Source organism: Psittacula echo (genome assembly GCF_963264785.1).
Source record: "Psittacula echo genome assembly, chromosome: 5".
Classification (NCBI taxonomy): domain Eukaryota; kingdom Metazoa; phylum Chordata; class Aves; order Psittaciformes; family Psittacidae; genus Psittacula; species Psittacula echo.
Genome location: NC_137739.1, coordinates 597,424 through 614,418, shown reverse-complemented (window position 1 = coordinate 614,418; position 16,995 = coordinate 597,424). Strand labels below are relative to the sequence as shown.

The 16,995-nt window shown below is 55.9% G+C and overlaps 1 protein-coding gene across 1 annotated transcript; it reads right to left on the bottom strand.

Moving 5' to 3' along the window:
* Positions 1 to 3,931: 3,931 nt before the first annotated feature.
* Positions 3,932 to 12,606, bottom strand: SCNN1B (sodium channel epithelial 1 subunit beta; the record flags this gene model as incomplete). Its single annotated transcript, XM_080618885.1, has 12 exons — positions 3,932 to 4,309; positions 4,418 to 4,493; positions 5,333 to 5,394; positions 5,840 to 5,897; positions 6,038 to 6,113; positions 6,440 to 6,557; positions 8,477 to 8,584; positions 9,035 to 9,198; positions 9,594 to 9,697; positions 10,504 to 10,697; positions 10,964 to 11,348; positions 12,296 to 12,606. 12 exons carry the CDS (start codon positions 12,604 to 12,606, stop codon positions 3,932 to 3,934), a joined length of 2,034 nt encoding a protein of 677 aa, XP_080475011.1.
* Positions 12,607 to 16,995: the final 4,389 nt, after the last annotated feature.

Sequence of the window (16,995 nt, the reverse complement as noted above, 5' to 3'; positions counted from 1 at the left end):
TGTCCTACAGGCAGATACACCAAAAACTGGCTGGATGGGCTTGACCAGGCTGAGCAGTGCTGGCTTCTGACTAGAAATGCTCTGCTGGTTACTGGAGAGTTCGTGCTCCGTGGTTCTGAGGGGACTGGCTTTGTCAGAGAATTTAATCACTTCTGAATCTGAAATTAGGGGGTAGGTGCAACAAAGATGGGCTGATTGGAAGCTGGGCTGCCTGGAGGCCCTTGTCATTGCTCAAGTCTGTCATTAGTCACAACATCAGGAAGAGAGTCTCATCAATTAGTAGATGAGGCATGACCAAGCTCAGCACTGAGAATAAAACCAGTTTTGTAGGTTGTTCCTTGTGCCATTAATGTCTTCTTCTGAGAGCCATGAAGTTTATAAGAAGTTTAATGGAGGTGTTGCTTTCTTGTAAAGGTTGTTAAGGCCCGGTTTATAGCGCTTGGTAAAACAGCTCACCTAGCCTAAGTGTGTGTTCTCAGGCCTACAAGAGGTCCCACAGCTGGAATGCCAGCTGGCTGCCTCTCTGCTGGGCAGTACTGAGACCAGGTCGGTCACACTGACATCTTTCCTGTGTTGGCAGCACACATGTAAGGTGCTGATACAGGCTTCTGGGTTACCAGTGGTGCATTTTGTGAGTGAAATTGGGTTTCTTGGCTCTTCTCAGCTGGACTTTGGTGATGTTTCACTGCCACAGCTGTGGTCTGGGGAGGTGAGGAGAGCATGGGTGCTTTATAAAGACTTTTTGGGGTTTGTGAATCTTGGCACCTAGAGCACTGCAGAGCAGGGGAATAAACTGTGTTTTCTGGGCTGGTTTGAGTTCGTGGCAAGGTTTCAGTCAGATGTTTGCTCATTTGTGTCAGAGTATGGAAAATCTGTTTTAAGGAGTGGGGGCTTCTCCGTTGCCTCATTTGGCTGTGGGAAACCCCCCTGTGCACACTTGCACGTCCCTGTGATGTTTCTGTGGGGCAGAGCCGAGCCCCAGAGCCCGAGCCGGGTACCGGGGACACTCACCACGGTTATCAGCTGTCAGACGCCCTCTATAAACCAGCAGTGACTGGAATAGTAAAACCGACCGCGTCCTGCCCAGGAACACGCTGTTCTCTTTACCTTGGTGTGAGGCAGGTGAATCCGCTCCTTGTGCCTCTCCCGTCCTGCTCCTGCCTTGTCACTCCCCGGGGAGGGTTTTGAGGCTGTTTGCCGCCTGTTGCTGTGGTGTTTCATGGGGCCAGTGGCCCTGGGCAGGCACCCGGCTGGGTTAAAGGTGTGCAGAGCTGTGTTGGTGCGGGTGCTGCAGGAGCCAGTGAGAGGGACGCAGCTCTGCCTTCCCCCTCTGCAGGAGCTCCCCATGGACACTGCTGTCCATCAGCAGAAGAGCAGGCTCTGGGTGATTGCTTTGCCCTGCACAAAAGCATCTGATGTCCCTTAGCCCTGCCTGTATGTTTGAACAGCCCTTTGGGCCTGCACGAGACTGGACTTGGTAGTGATGCTGGCAGTGTTGTCTGTAGGTGAGGATGCTGGGAGAGTTGCCCAGGTTCTTGTTCTCAGCTTCCCAAGTGTTTTAAGCAGATCCCTCTGTCGTGTCTGGAGGGAGCGGCAGTTTCTCACTGCTGCAAAATCCTGTCCCTTCACAAGGAGGCTGTGCTGTGGGTTTATGGTGCTCCGGAGGAAGCATCCCCTTGGGGAGATAGGAAGTGAGGAGTCGGGCAGGAAAAGTCTAGGACTACCTGCAAGATATGGATTCCTCCATCTTTACAAACATCTCAACTGCCTTTTGCCTGTCATCTCCCTCTTCTAGTGTTTGCAGCAAGCCTGTTGCTTGTTTAATGTATAAAAGATAATGGTGGTGTTTCTGAGGCAACACTTGTGGAGGAATCACTCCAGTTGCTAAGCCCTTGTAAGCATGAAGTTGGTGGAAGGAGTCGGAAGTTCTGCAGTGAACCGGCTCCGCCGAGAGGCGCAGCGTCAGCTCCTAAATAACCTCCTTATCTCCGGAGTTCCAGGCAGTGGCAATTAAAGCAAAGGCAGCCTCCAGCTCGGGAGGTCCATGAACCGTGCAGGAAGGGCTGGTTTGTGCCCATGCCCCGGTGATGGTTTCTCCCATTGCACCCGTTTCTGGGCACTGTTGAAATGAAGAGTGCCGGCCCATGGGCTGCTGACCCTGATTGAGGAGCAGAGTGAAGCCTCTGCAGGGTTCCTGCATCAGCTCCCAGGTCTGGCTCTGTGCGGTTTTATTCACCCATTGCTGAGCACCCAGCATGTGCTGGGCAGGAGGTGGTGGGACTGACACTGAGCTGACCCAAGGGGACACGAAGGGGCAGCCACAGCCTGCACCAGGCCCTCCTGACCCCTCTCTCAGCAGCAGAGAACCCAGCCAGGCTGCGAGAGAGATTTCCAAAGGGCTTCATTAGTTAAGAACCTTTTTTAAGAGGGTTTGGCTCCGGGTTCCTGCAATCACTGAGTGGAACCGAGGAGCTGCTGTGGAAATTCAGCTACTGAGGTAATAGAAAATGAGCACTTTCAGTTGCCATCGCTTTTGGGGTGAATCGTGGCATTTTAAAGTTCATGCATCAAGTCTTACCAAATTAAGACTGCAGCCGCCCTGTGCACTGTGTTGTACTGCAGCAGTGTGAGACCGGCACCGCCAGTGAGGCAGGCTATTTTGAACACAAAATCCGTTGTGTGGGCAGCACCAGCGGAGCCGGTGGGATCCCACCTGGCAGATGGAGCCCCAGTTCCTCGGTCCTGCTGCTGGGCACCAGCACCAACCCCACCGCCACCGAGGGCAGATGGGGACCCTCGGCAGGCTCTGCCCTGGCAGCTCTGCACTGGGACTTGGTGGAGCATCAAGTGGAGGAGCATGGTCCCGCCATGGACCTCCCTCGCCGCTGTGCCCAGCAGCTCGCGCCGCGCCGGCCACCGTGCCCAGGACATCGTGTTCCCAACGCCTGATTGAACCACGCGATCCTGTTTCCTCTGGAGGTTCTGCAGAAGCACCTGGGTGAGGCAAGGCCATGGTGGGTGGGATGTGATGGACCCGGGGAGCTCACTGCCTGCTCAGCCCAGCCCCACGGGGACCACCGGGCCTCTTGGTCACCCTCACATCGGGGTGAGCACAGCGCATCCCTGCTTGGGGCCGCTGCCGCCAGGCTCCTGCCCGCAGAGCTGTGCCGCTGCCAACAGGAAGCACAGGGCAATGTTTAATAATGTATTTATTGCCCCAAGCGGTGCAGTTAAACCGCCCGGAGCTCCCCTCTGCCTGAGAAATACCTGAGCACTGATGTGCACACATGAACAGCTGTGCCCACCAGCACCGCAAACCCTGCGCAGCCAACACACACACACAGGGCGCCCGCGGGCAGAGGGATGCTTGTCTTCAGTCTGCTGCTGCTGTAGCTGTTTAGGGGTGGAAATACAGCGACCTTGGAAGGCAAAAGCTGGGTTCCAACCCAAGGGCTGACCGCGGTGCAGCATCCACCATCAGCATGTCCCAGCCTATCCCCAGCACCGCCAGCCTCAGCCTGGTGCAGCCTCCATTGCCATCACCCACTGTTCCCACTGGGATGTGCTTCCTGCCACCCCTTAAAAAGACATGGTGATGCATGATTGTACAGCAGATCTGATGTATAGAGGCTGTACATGTGGATGGGGTTTGGAGCAAGCTGCTCTAGAGGAAGGTGTCCCTGCCCATGGCAGGGGCTGGAACTGGATGAGCTTTAAGGTCCCTTCCATTCCATGCTTCTATGAACATACCAAAGGCAGAGCCTGACACCAGCTCTGTGAGGGTCATGATCAGGTTTATTGGGCAGAGCTTTTTGCAGTGAGCACTGGGGAGCAGAGGGCAGCTGGGGCTGTTCAGAGCCCTCCTGGCTGTGGCTGAGCAGGGGTCTCTCAGCCCATGCCTGCACAGGGGGGTACCGGGTGCACTCGCTGCTCACTCGGTCTCCGCGTCGCTGTCGGGCCCGAGGCCATCAAGGGGCTGCACTCGCAAGGAGTCGTAATTGGGAGGGGGGGTGCCGGGCTCAGGGGGCAGCTCCTGCTCCTTGTCCCTGTCCCTGGGCAGGGTCCCGGTGGCCTCGTGCTGGAAGCCCAGGTTGGTGTGAGCCTCCACCAGCTCCGACACCGTCGGCGGTGCATCTGGGTACCGCGCCTGCGCCCGCCTCTGCTTCAGCCCCTTGCCCCAGCTGATGATGTTGATCACGGTGATCCAGAGCGAGTCGATGATGATCTCCCCGAACTCGATGAGGCAGAGCACGGAGCCCCCCATCCAGAACCCGAACTGCCCCCCTAGGCTTGACAGCAGCCACACGATCTGTGGGAGCGGAGCACAGGGAGCCCGGTCACACATCGAGGACCATCCCGAGGAGCTGAGCCCCATGTGCGGGGTGGCACCGTGCGGAGGGCAGGGACGGGCACTCACCGTCGTGGCGGCGGACTCGGAGATGGTGCGGTAGTTGTACTCCTGGAAGTAGATATTGAGCTTGATGATCCCGTTTCTGCAGGGGACAAGCGGCAGCTCAGGGCAGAGCCGGGATCTGGGCATCCCATCCCTCTGCTCCAGCTGCACAGAGCCCGGCTGAGCCGCCCATGAGCATCCACTGAAACTCCTGCCTGGCACATGGAGAAGCTACAAGTGCCACTGACGAGTCCTGAAGTTCCTCCTGGGAGCTCCTCTGGGGCTGTTTGCTCTGGGTTTCCAGCTGCCCTGGTTGATCAGAGGGGCCAGCACCCCTCAGTGCCCTGCTCCTCGTGTTCCCGAGTGCATGGACAGAGCCCCAGCACCATGACTGACCTCAGTGCAGCAGCGTAATGTGTACAGGTCAGCCAGCACCAGTGAAATCATTCCCTGCTCCCCTGCTTTGGTTTGGGTGGTTGGTGGTGCTGGGTTTGGGTAGGTTGGGTTTTTTTCCATGGGGAAACCCCCTCCTTTTTCACCCTAATGCAGGGTTTAGGTTCTCAAAGGGTAACTCGGCAGTTGCCCATCTGGGTGCATCCCTCCCGCTGCTGCTGGCAGACTCGGAGGTGACAGACCATCACGGTACAGGAGCTGGCCCCTGGCAGCTCGCAGCTCCCTGTGTGCAGCTGGTGAGAGGTGCTGCTGTTAGCGCTGTTTTTAAGTTACCTGCACGTTTGTCTGACCCCGGTTGTCCCTGTGGAGAGCAGAGCTCATGCACAAAGCCTGCTTCAGGTTTGCTGTGTGTATCCTCCAGGCAACCACGCGCCAGATCTTGTCCTGCCTTTGCATTGGTGTGCTCTGGCCCATCGCCAACGCTCACGCTAATCTAATGTTAACAGCCTCAATGGAGGAGATAAAGTGGTTGTTCCTTTCACTCACCTGTCCAGAGTCACGTTTGTTGACATATCCCTTTCGTAAGACAGAATATGGAAAATCCAGTCCTAGGGAAACAGAATGCGCTCAGAACCGAGCAGGAGCATCCCCTGGGCCCTGCTGGGGCAGGAACCTGAGCCTGGGGCAGGAGACAGCAGCAATTCACCCACCCGGAGCCCCTGCGCTTGGCAGCGTGTGGGTGCCTTTGCTGTGGCTGAGTCCCTGCCGGGAGAGCAGGGTCCTGCTGGCTGCAGCTTCCCCAGTTCAGGGTTAAGGGTTCTTGTTATAAAGTGCAGGGTTTTTCTATAGGGAATATGTGCAAAGTCCTCAGCACCCATGTGCGAGGCTAAATCAGAGCCCAGCACAGGTTTTGGGCTGTCACTGGCACCAGGGCAGGACCCTGGGCAGGAGGAGCTGCCATGGGGGTATCCCCCCCATCCCATGGTCCTGCTGCCTGTTTGCATCCTGGAGATGTGTAATTTGGCAAAGAGGAGCAGGAGGAGCCGGTGTTACCTCGGAGGCTTCGGAGGGCCAGTCTGCCATGGAGATGGTCATCTTGTACTGCGTGTCGCTGCGGAGCGAGGGATGGAGCGTTAGGGGGAGGTTCCCTCTCTGGACTCACTGATGCTGCAGTGGGAAGGTCGGGATCGCTGGGGATAGCACAGGATCCGCTCCACCTCCATCACTGCCCCAAGCGGCCCCGGTACTTACTTGCATGTTTCCTTACAAGAGTCAATACAGATCTGTCTGTGCCTTATACTTGACCTCAGTGATGAATAGCAATATGCTGTTGGGTGAAGACAGAAAATCAAAGCACGTTCAGGTGAGGACCTGCTTGCTGGATTACATCAACATCATTTAGTAAGTGTTTAGGTCTGAGCCTGCTGCACGGGTTTGCTGCTGCCCCTCTGACCTTCCTTCCCTTGGGATACTCGGGCAAAAAGGTCGCCCCTTCTCCCAGCACTGACCCCAGTGGCCACGGAGACACCTCACACGGGCAAAAGCCACTGAGCTGTGGCATTTACTACAGCAAAAAGCTCCCATGCACTCGTGCCCCTCGTGCACCCTTGGACCCTGGGATGTCTGTGCAAGTGGCTCTCTTCATGCTCTTACCCCAGCCTGGGTAATCTTCGTTATTGCAGTAATTTACCCCCTGAGGTAAAGGAAACATATAGTGCCCGCATCCACAGATCTCAATCATGTCGTTCTGGAAGCAGGAGCGCAGGCAGGCCTGGAGGAGGGAAGAGGGAGCTGCTCAGGCGTGGGCTGGAGCTGCAGGGCTCTGCGCTGGCTCTGGGAATCGCTCCACTCCGAGGTGTTCTCTCTCCTTTGCATTGAGCAGATGATTCTGTGGCTGCAGAGCGGGCGGGTGCTGCCGGTGCCCACTCTATGTAAAAGCCTCCTCCGGCTTCACCGTAGCGAGAGGAGGCTGAGGCCGAGCTGCCCTGGGCAGGGTTACGCTGCAATTATGTTTGTGATGCATTTTTACTGCTGCTGCTGGAGGTCTGAAGGCAGAGCCCAGCGCGAGCTGCCCGTGGGACACTCACCCCCGGGAGCCTGCTCCAGCCGCACAGAAACTGCCCATTTCTCACCTCTGCTGGGGCTCTATGGGAGGCACATGGAGCTCCCGAAAGCAATACAAGTGCTCTGTCACACCCACAGACGCTGCCAGTGTCTCCAGGTTTAGGGGACAAACTGCCCAAGGGCTGCAGTCCACTTCAGAGCCAGGACTCTAAAAATACTTCAACACAAAGAGCAGGTTTTGGACATGGGGATTATCTTATCTGTGCATCTGCTGCTCCCCTCGAAGGGACTGCGAGCCTGGCTGCAGTGCTGCCGTTAGCCCAGCCAGGCATGAAGTTAATCAGCTGAGATTGGAGTGAGACTTGGCATGAAACAGGGCACAAAGCAATAACAACTCTATGGGAAGATAATGAAATCTAACAGCCCCAGCTCAGCAGAACAGCCAGGGAGCTTCGTGCCGTTGGAAATGCTTCCAGAGCTCACCGCAAACAGGGAGCAGTGGAAAAACCTGAGAGGTCTCTGAAGTGACATGGAGTGCGCGGGTGCAGAGCCCCCGTCAGCATTTAGCAACTTTGGAGTCGCAGTGCAGCCCTCTCAAGTGTTTGCTTAAACGTTATACAAGCACCTCAAAGAGGGGTAGAGTGGTCCAAATGTTAGTTACATAAAGGCAGAAATAACACCCCCTGCTAGAGCAGAGCCCCAGCTTTGGGGTGCATTGTTCCGGTGTTGGTACATAACCCCCAGTGGGTTTTGATGTTTTCCTTAGTGCTGGGTCTCACCCCCAGAAGTGCTTCCTCTTTACGTGACAGCCCATTACAAATGAACCAGCCCCTCCTGCTTAAACCCTGCGTTTCTACAGATTGAAGGTTTACGAACACTGAACTTTCTCAGCCCAGTTTTTAAGTGCAGAAAAGGCAAAGCTCTGGCTTCATTTCCCATAGAAAACCAGCGGGTGTTCTCAGGGGGAAAAATGGCTCAATTCCCTTAAAGAGGAAAGGATGAAGAAGAGCAGGAGTGTTGAGGTGAGGAATCCCTCCCGTACATCCCTCTCCTGTCAGGGATAAGCATCACTTGTGTACACAAAATACGAGCTGCTTCACGCATTAGAGCAGTGCCATGGCTGAACTGCGGAGCTCAGTACTTCCCGAGTGCCAGAGCAGCAGGAGCCAGCGCAGCTGATGGAAGTGTTCCATCGACGTCTCAGCCCTTCCCGGAGCTGCAGCCACCGCTCATGCTGCAGATGGAGCAACCACACAGCTCAAAGCCCTGGGGTCTGGAGGAGTTGTCCTGAGGGACTTGGATGCTCGGGAGCAGAAGGGAACACCAAAGAACCAGCAGGGTTGAAGGGAGCAGGGGCCCAGGCGCAGCCTGCTCTGGCTTTGCCTGGTTGGGAACCCTCACGTGCAGGGAGCCGGGCTCCGAGGCAGCAGGGCAGGAGGAAAGGACCAGCACTGAACCATGCTCAGCCCTTCTTTCATTGCCAGAAAAGAGGGTTCCCGTGTTCAGGTTGTGCTTTCTACTTGACCATTGCTGATCCTCCAGTAACCCTGCTTGCTCGTCAGAGCGTTCAGCTGCTTTGGTCACTTTTCCCACCCAGTTTTGTTTGCCTGAAGAGCGTGGTGTTACCTGTATGGAGTAGGAGGTGTTATATTCGCTATAGAGATTTCTCACAGGGACGTCAGACCCGTTCATGGTGCAGTCGCTGTAGGGATAGCCCATCCGTTCCAGTTCATCCTGAAAGAAAACCAAACCAGCAGACGTGAGTACCTGTTGGTCCTCCTGGGTCCCTGGTCTCATTTTCTAGGGTCTCTGTCATTCCCATATTTCATTTTGGCTTTGGGACAAACCGGAGTCCTGGGCAGCAGAGCTGAAGGAGATGCAGCGCTGCCCAGGGTGGATTGAAGCAGATGAGGGTGTTCAGAGCAGCATGTTTTAGCAAGGCACCTTCAGACACACTAAAGGAAGAGCCGGCCATGACCTGAGCTCACTATTTTGGCTTCAATAAAGCACTTTGCCAGGACAGTTACATAAAAGTCTCCACAAACTGTTCCAGCCCGCAGCTAGCCTATACTGTGACTCTTTTGGTTTGAGCCAGTTCAGCCAAGACTTAAAACAAACTTGGTTGCAGTCCCATCAGATAACATTATTCTCAGACAATCTGCTCAGGAGGAATGCCGCACATACCACCAGCACCCCGATGGAGGTTTCCGTCCCGGGCATTGCATAGATGCCCTGATCCTTCAGGAAGGGAAAGCTCTTCTGTTGGTGCAGCATGAGCCTGGCCCCGGCGGCGGATGACAGGTAAGGGATGTAGTCCTGCTGGCTGATGTCCAGGATTAACTTCAGCCCTGGGACACCAGACAAAACACTCAGGAACTGTATAGGAATGTGAGTCTTTGAAGAACCCAAAGTCCCTTTCCTCTCGCTGTGCGCAGAGATGTCAGCCCCTTGGGGAAGGGCCGGGTCTGGCTGTCACAGCAGCCTCACGTGTGCCAAAATCCGCACGGTGGAGAGTGCTCTGAATGAAAATATCTGAGTGAATGTTCAGGCACTGCCCCAGACAGTTCTGCTATCCAGATGTTGCACTTCTGCTACGTGTCACATCTGCGCTCACAGCACTTGGCTCTAAGTGGCAGGTTTCCCTGCCGGGGGCTTTACCCCCACTGCTGCACTGCTCCAGAGGCACAGAAATCACAGAGCTGCTCTCCAGCAGCAATGGTCACTGTGGGCCGCTCGCTCTTACCAAACTCAGCTCCCGGGTTGGAGGAATTGAGAGCCTCCTCGTCCATGCCCCAGTTGAAGATGTAGCAGTTACCATGGTCCGGGTGATAGATCTGGGTGAAATTCCTGCAAGAACCATGCACATAAAACTGTGACTCTGCGGAGGACTCGGGGGTTATAAACCGAGCCATGTGGTGGGAGCAGCGCTTGGCAGCCAGCCCTGGGACCCGCTTTAAATCGCTTTGTTTGTTGGATGCCTGCATGGGAATTTCAGCTGATGTAAATTCAATCATTCTGCTGCTGCGGAAAAGAGCAAAGCCAGGCCCACACGTGCGGAGAGCCAGCCGCTGGGGACAGTGCTTTGTGGGAATGGAAAGGAACAGCCTGTCACACCGATGAGAGGAATAATTGCTTGATGTGAGCTGCGCTAACAGGCTTGGGCTGGTGTTAAATCTCAGTTGTTGACAGTAATTCTCTGCTCCCTCTGCAGCCGTGGAGGCTCCTGCAGCCGGGGGTGCTCACGAGGATCACAACCAGGTGAGAAATGGGGATGGCTGAAATGTGCCTTAGAGCCTGTGTAGAGGGAGCAGGGGTTGTACCTGGGGCTGCACGGCTGTGCTGACTCAGCACTGGGCTGGCAGCTGCTGATCACCTTGGCAGGGCCCTCAGACGCTGATAGTCTCAATATGTCAGGAACAAAACGGCCCATCCAGAACTGAAACTCAAGCCAGCACTATCCCAGATAACCTGTTTCTGCCAGGATCACATCCAGAAACCCTCTGGGAAATGGTGCTAAGAGTTAAGGACCAGCTGAGATCTCTATTAACTGATATATACCTTAAAAATTGAAAAGCAAAAGGCTGTCATGCCTTTAGCATCCTGTCCCACTCCTGATGTGACAGGGAAGGGCAGGGAGCTCGGCATGCACCTACTTGTAGTTGCAGGGTTCAGCACCATAGAGACAGGCCAGGATCATGTCCTCTGCCTGGTAGCCCATCCTGATCCTCTCCTGCAGGGGCACTTTGGAGAGGATGCTGGTGGACTGCAGGATGTACCACTCGGTCACCGCCTGCGCCGCGCTCGTGAAGTTCCTGTAGGTGCAGTTGTCAGAGCCCGGGTGGCTGCACTGGGGGGACACAACAGGCAGGTGTGATCCGTCTGCAGCAGGGACCTACAGTGTGTGTCCCCCTCCTCTGCCTCATGCCAGCCCTGCTGCTGCTCCGGGAGATGAGAGCTGTGGCCAGACCACGCTGGGTGCCTGCATCAGAACCCCTCTGCCATGCGCAGCCGAGGGGAAGAGACACCGATCCCCATGGCACATCCCTGCCGAGGCACCCAGTGCTGGCCATCCCTCACCCCCGCCCCTGGCTGCCTCCTTGGGACCCATCTCACCAGTTTCACTGCCAGCTTGTACTTCTTTTCTTCCAGCGTGGTGTTGGTCGGGGTGGGTGCAGTGGCAGTGTGGTTGCCCACAAAGCTTTCATTGCCCGCAGAGGCTGTGCTGCCCACAGAGCTTTCGTTGCCCTCAGGGGTTGGGGTGTCTGTAGAGGACTGGATGCCTGCAGCGGTCTGGTTGGTCTCAAAGATGTCCAGGATGATGGGGTTGTCTTTGTCGTGCTCATCAATGAGGACCAGGGGGATCTGGTACCAGAGCTCCAGGTCGAGCGGGGGGGAGATGCTCTCGCTGCTGTTGCCCAGTGAGGGCTGCAGGATCCTCTCCAGTGCCGCATCAATGAGCCGGTCCAGTTCTTTGAGCAGAGGCTTTGCCTCCGAGTATCTGAGAACAGAGCAGTTACAGGCGGTGTGAGGGCAGTGGGGATGTGCAGCAGCTCCTGCGCTGCAGCCCTGGCTTGGGCCTCCCTGGGGACCCCTAGTCACTGCCTAAGGATCTACTGGCGAGCAACAGGAGCCTCCATGCAGAGCACGAGCAGCTCCACACGAGCATCCCTGCAGCCGGGTGGGAAACCAGCAGGAGGATGAGCAGAGCTCGCAGTGGTGAACCTGCCAGTGCAGGCCTGAAGTGGAGGATTTTACATGAAACACCTCTGAACAACCCCAAAGCAATTCCTGTCTCTTGGTTGAGCGTATCTTGCCTTGGGCTGCACTACTGGGTGGGTATTGTTTTAAAGCAGCTCTAACAGGAATCAGTTACTCCTTGGAAACGACGTTCGAGTTGTGTCACTGCAGCACCCAGCAGATAACTGCTGTTTAACCAGCTCATCATGGCTGGAGTGACAGCTGTAAGTGGTACATTCACAGCAAGGAAGGAGGAAGGACGGAACCATGGGGCAGGAAAGGGGCTGACTTTGGTGGTGACAAATGATAGAACTTATCCCTGAGCCAGGGGAAGTTCTCAAGGAGGCAACAATCACCATCACATGAACTGATACAGTGAGGAAAGGCAGGAGGAGTGCAGGCACACGAACACTTGTCTGGATCTGAGCCATCCACTGCCACACTGTTCTCCTTTATTTAGCTTTTAGTGCAAGTTGGTGACTCCATTGATGCTCCTAATGCGGCATTTGAGGCAGGAACGAGTCCATGGTACCTTACACCTGCAGTAACTTACACTAGCTGTACCTTACACCATGGTACCTTACACCAGCAGTACCTTACACCACGGTACCTTAGACCAGCAGTACCTTACACCACAGTCCCTTACACCAGCAGTTGTACTGCTGGTGTTAAAGCACAACTGGGTGAATTAGGCGGAGAAAGACTTACTTGTAAGGGTTGGCATTGCAGACCGTGACTGCTGGGAACTTCATGGTCTTAAAGCCGATAGAGAGAGACGAAGTGACGTTGTAGGACAGGTAGGTGTTGATGAGGATGCCCCACTGCCAGAAGACCAGAGACGCAAAGAGCAAAGTTAGGAAGAACCAGATGAGTTTCTTCTTCGGCCCCTCTTTGATGATGCGCTTGGGGCCGTGCGTGTTGGTGTTGTCGCAGTACCAGACCAGCAGCTCCTTGTAGGTGTAGCCAGGGCCCTTCTGCAGGCGGTGCAGTGCCCGGATGAAGTACTTCTTCAGGTTCATGCTGTGGCCTGCAAGGGGAGAGCAGACCACAGGCATCAGAACGATGGTGAGAAGCAGGTTGGTATCACACTGAGCGCTCTGGGGCTGTCAGCAAAGCAGAAGGGGAAGTTACGTAGTGGCACCACCATGGGTTTATAACCCAGGAGCTCTTCAGAGCAGACGCTCTGCAGGGTCACGGCGAGGCAGTGAACAGCTCCTCACCTCCCGAGGGGGTGCGAGGGGTAGGTTCGGGCTTTGCTGCTCCAAAAGTGCCCAATGGTTTTGACGCATCCTTCCAGCCCCACAAGGGTTAAGTGACTTGGACCTGCTGAACGTGTGCCACCAGTGACTTACCCAGTACCAGCCCCGGGCCCTGCAGGTGTTGCAATACCCAACCAGGTCACTTTTTAGGAAGCAGGCACTTGGTGCGCAAACTGCTCCGTCTGCAACATCACCCGAAACCCTTGCCAACACTAGATGGACCAAGCAGCACACGCAGGAGCTGGTTTGAGGCGAAACAGTGCTCAGTGTTCAAGCTAACACAGGGCTTAGGACAATTTTTGTTAACAATAAAAAGCATCAGAGTGCACCAGGCCATCGGAGGGGGCAGGAGACAGGGCCCTGGTACCTGCAGCACCTTTCCCAGCACCAGGAATGCTGCTCAGTGCTGCTGCCCGCCGGAGGAAGGACAAGGGATCGTTCTTTTCCACCAAATTCCTTTGTGTTTCAGATAGTATCGGTATGCTCCCGGTGCTCATGTGAGGATGCTGCATAGCTCACATTCACACTGCGAGTAAATAGAACATCTTGTGCTGCTGTTTTAAGGTGAGAATTTGTGTTACTAAATCTCACTGTCACAGGGCAGGATTTCAAAACAACCCCAGTCAGCTGCTGAGGGCGTTCTCCAGGTTTGAATGTAGAACAGAGTTAAGGACTGATGCTGTGTGTAACTCAGCATCCCAGAACAGAGAGGGCTGAAATAACACAGCATTTCACCAGTGAGCAGCGCCCAGCAATGCAGAGGCTGGGTGATGATGAGCGGTACTTGCAGAGCTTGAGAAAGGTATAAACCTGATGGATTTTATGGTGCCTCTCTCCATGATGCAAAGGGAGATGGTGATTTTCATTGCACGCCCTGTTACATACGTGTTGGATGCAGCCTAATACCCAAAGGTCCTGATGGGAGAGTGCTTTGGAAAGGAAGCTCCAGCTGCTTCCTCCAAGATTTGAGGCAGGCTCTACTCATGTGAAAGCATTTTGTTCCCCAGGGAACGCGTGTCCTGAGACTTCACCTTTTAGGTGTGTTTTAACTGACCCAGAATGTTTCTTCCCTGATGTCAAAGCTATGGGACCTGCTCTTTGCCAGTGCTGCTCCATCCTGTGGCCTCGCAGGGCGCCTGCCAGCGGGAACACAGGCACAGGATGGCGATGGGATCAGCTGGAAGAGCATCCTCGGGCAGGATGCCTGCAGCATCCCTGCCTCACCATGAAAACACATGGATCCCCGCACTGAAAAACCATGCTAAAGAAGGTGTGCTGGAAATACAGCAACCAGCCCATCACAGGCTTTGAAGGACTCAGGTTTACTCTTCCTTTAGGTGTAAGCTCTGCTTTTAAACCAGTCATCTGATAAAAGGATGGCGTTAAGCAGAGGCTGTGCTCGACCACACGTGGGTGACACTGGTTTGCACGCTTTTTTCCCTCACTTTCATAGTTTTCTTCTTACCTTTATTTCCAGGATGTTTCCAGACTTCCTGTTCCTTTCTCCCTGCTGAAAGCCTCCCTCTGTGAGGTGCCTTGTCTGATGGGAAGCCAAAGCCTGTTATGGGGGTTCCTCACCCCAGGGACAGAGGCTCAGCACTGGGATGCTGCAGCTGCCCGGAGGGGGTTTGGTGCTGGTTTTGGTGCCCGCTGGCTCCTGCTCTCCCCCATCAGTATACCTGGAGCAGAGAAAAGACAAGTGAGGGATGACAAAAGCCCCCCTCCCTCAGTGCACAGGTAACTGTCACCCCTTCCCAAAGCCCCTCTGGAGAAGGGAGCGGAGGCTGCAGTGGGACAGGAGCTGATGGGGAGCTCAGGGATGTGGCACATGGAGTTGTCCCACGGTTACAAACTCCGTCCCTGCTGCTGCCCCCAAACCCTTCATTCCCTGTGCAGTGTGCGACACCCATGGGCCTGCATGTTTGGGTTTATTTCTTGTCTGGCTGCTGTACTTGCAGAGCCGGCTCAGGGAAGGGGAACTCGCACCCGCTGGGCTCCCCCACTCCTCCTCCTCTGCGTTTCTCATTGTCACACTGCTCTGGCACACCGTGACATCTCTGACACACCAATGTCAGAGCCTGAGCCCGGGCCCCGAGAGCCCTGCAGTGCCAGGGTGCCTCGGACCCCTCTCCTGGCAGCACCCCTGTGGTGACTGAAGCTGTCCCGAAAGAGCTCGTGGCTCTGTTGTGGTTTGCTCTGTGCTGTGAAAGAGACGTCCTCACCTTGCCCAGCAGCCGCGAGTCCGGCCAGCATCAGCCCAGCATCGTCGCAGGTGAAACTCCTCCACCTCACGGGTGAGATCAGACTCCCGCGTTACGAAATGATCGCGCTGACTGTGCTGAGCCTCCTCTGGGCTCTTCCTGCAGCAATTGCCACGTAAAAGAAATAAAGATGTAAGCAAAACTGAGGGAAGCTCCAGGGTGGTACCTCGGCTGCAAAACCGCTCCAACACTGCCAGCCCTGATACTGCCATTATTCAGTACTTTCTCTACTGGGACACTCAACAGCGACTCCTCTTTGATCACCAACTGCTCCTCTGCCATCGTCTCCAGAGCCTTATGAAAAGACCTGGTTTCCCCAGAGAAGACTTTGATCCAACCTAGCAGCGTTTTTGCACATTAGAGGCAATCTGTTTTATTACATCACAAGTTAGTAGGTTAGGAAAGAGAAATGGAGCAGTAACACATCAGCAAGTGAGGACAGCCTGAGCTGGGGATGCTTTGGAGAGCAGCCGCCTGCTCCATCACCCACAGTGCCCGATCCTGCCGGCGCCTCTGGGTCTCTAATCCCAATGGGCACGTGTACAGTACTCCAAGTGTTTACAGTCTGCAAGTTTAGAGAGCACTGCCTGGCTCTCTGTGCCGTACGCTCCATCATCCCTTCCTGCCCTGCCTAACCCTGCGTTTCCCGCAGTGGCCCTGTCTCCTCGGATGATGACAAGCCTTGCTCCTCACGTGCCAGTAAGGTCACATTGCTGAGAGTTCTCTGCTGCTTGTGCAATGAACAACGTGAATCCTGGGACGTAAGAGGAGCAACCCGCAGCAGCTCCCTCCCCACCACAGAGCTCCTATCCCGCGATAAGACCCATGTCCTGGGGGCAGCAGCCCGAGGTGAGGGCATGTGTCCCGCAGCAAAGGAGGTGCAAAGGGAGATACTCAGAAAGCTGCACTTTGCTCCCATACCTGTTATCAGGGAGACCAAAGAATCCCTACACAGACAGGAGTTAAGGAAAAACGACAGCACCTGACCCTGTGCATATCCTGATATCCCAACAGCACCAACACTGGTGGCACTGCTGCACAAGCGTGCTGAGATGGGGCGACTTCATGTCTGCATCATGCAGAAAGACACCACAACCTGACTGATGGCATCCCCCCCCCCAGCTATCAAGAAAGGACTTCCCTTATTTTTCTCCCTCTCTTTAGAGAGGGAATCCCAGAGTAGCTTGTTTTGGAGGAGACTTAAAGCTCCTCCAGCTCCAACCCCTGCCACGGGCAGGGACACCTTCCACTGGAGCAGCTTGCTCCAAGCCCCTGTGTCCAACCTGGCCTTGAACACTGCCAGGGATGGGGCAGCCACAGCTTCTCTGGGCACCCTGTGCCAGCGCCTCAGCGCCTTCACAAGGAAGAATCTTATGCCTTAACCGCGCATCCTCCACTGCAAGAGGCGGTGGCAAACCCCGGTGAGGTCTCAGCGCGGACACTTCACCAACCGCTCACACCGGTCAAGCCCCGCCGCGCCTGTCCCTTCACCCCGGGGCTGGCGGGGGGATGCCCGCGGGTACCGGTATCGGTACCGGCATCGGCACCGGCACCAGCCCGGAGTGAAGGAACCGGCGGCCCCGCGCCCCCTGCCCGCCCCGATCCCCCCGTACCTGCCGCGCGGCGCCGGCAGCGTCCGACCGACAGCGGGACCGGCCCCGCCCCGCCCGCGGCCCCGCCCGCCGGCCCTGCCCACCCCGGTCCGGGCCCGCCCGCCAGCCCCGCCCGCCGCGGCTCTCCCGGGCCTCCCGGAGCATCTTTGGTTACTCCCGGAGCGGATCCGTTTTACCGCGCCCCGGCCCCGCTCCCCGAGGGCTGAGGCTGCCCTGCTCCAATCCCCTGGGCTCCGGCAAGGGGAAGGGCCGTGGGAATGGGTGGGCACAGGGAA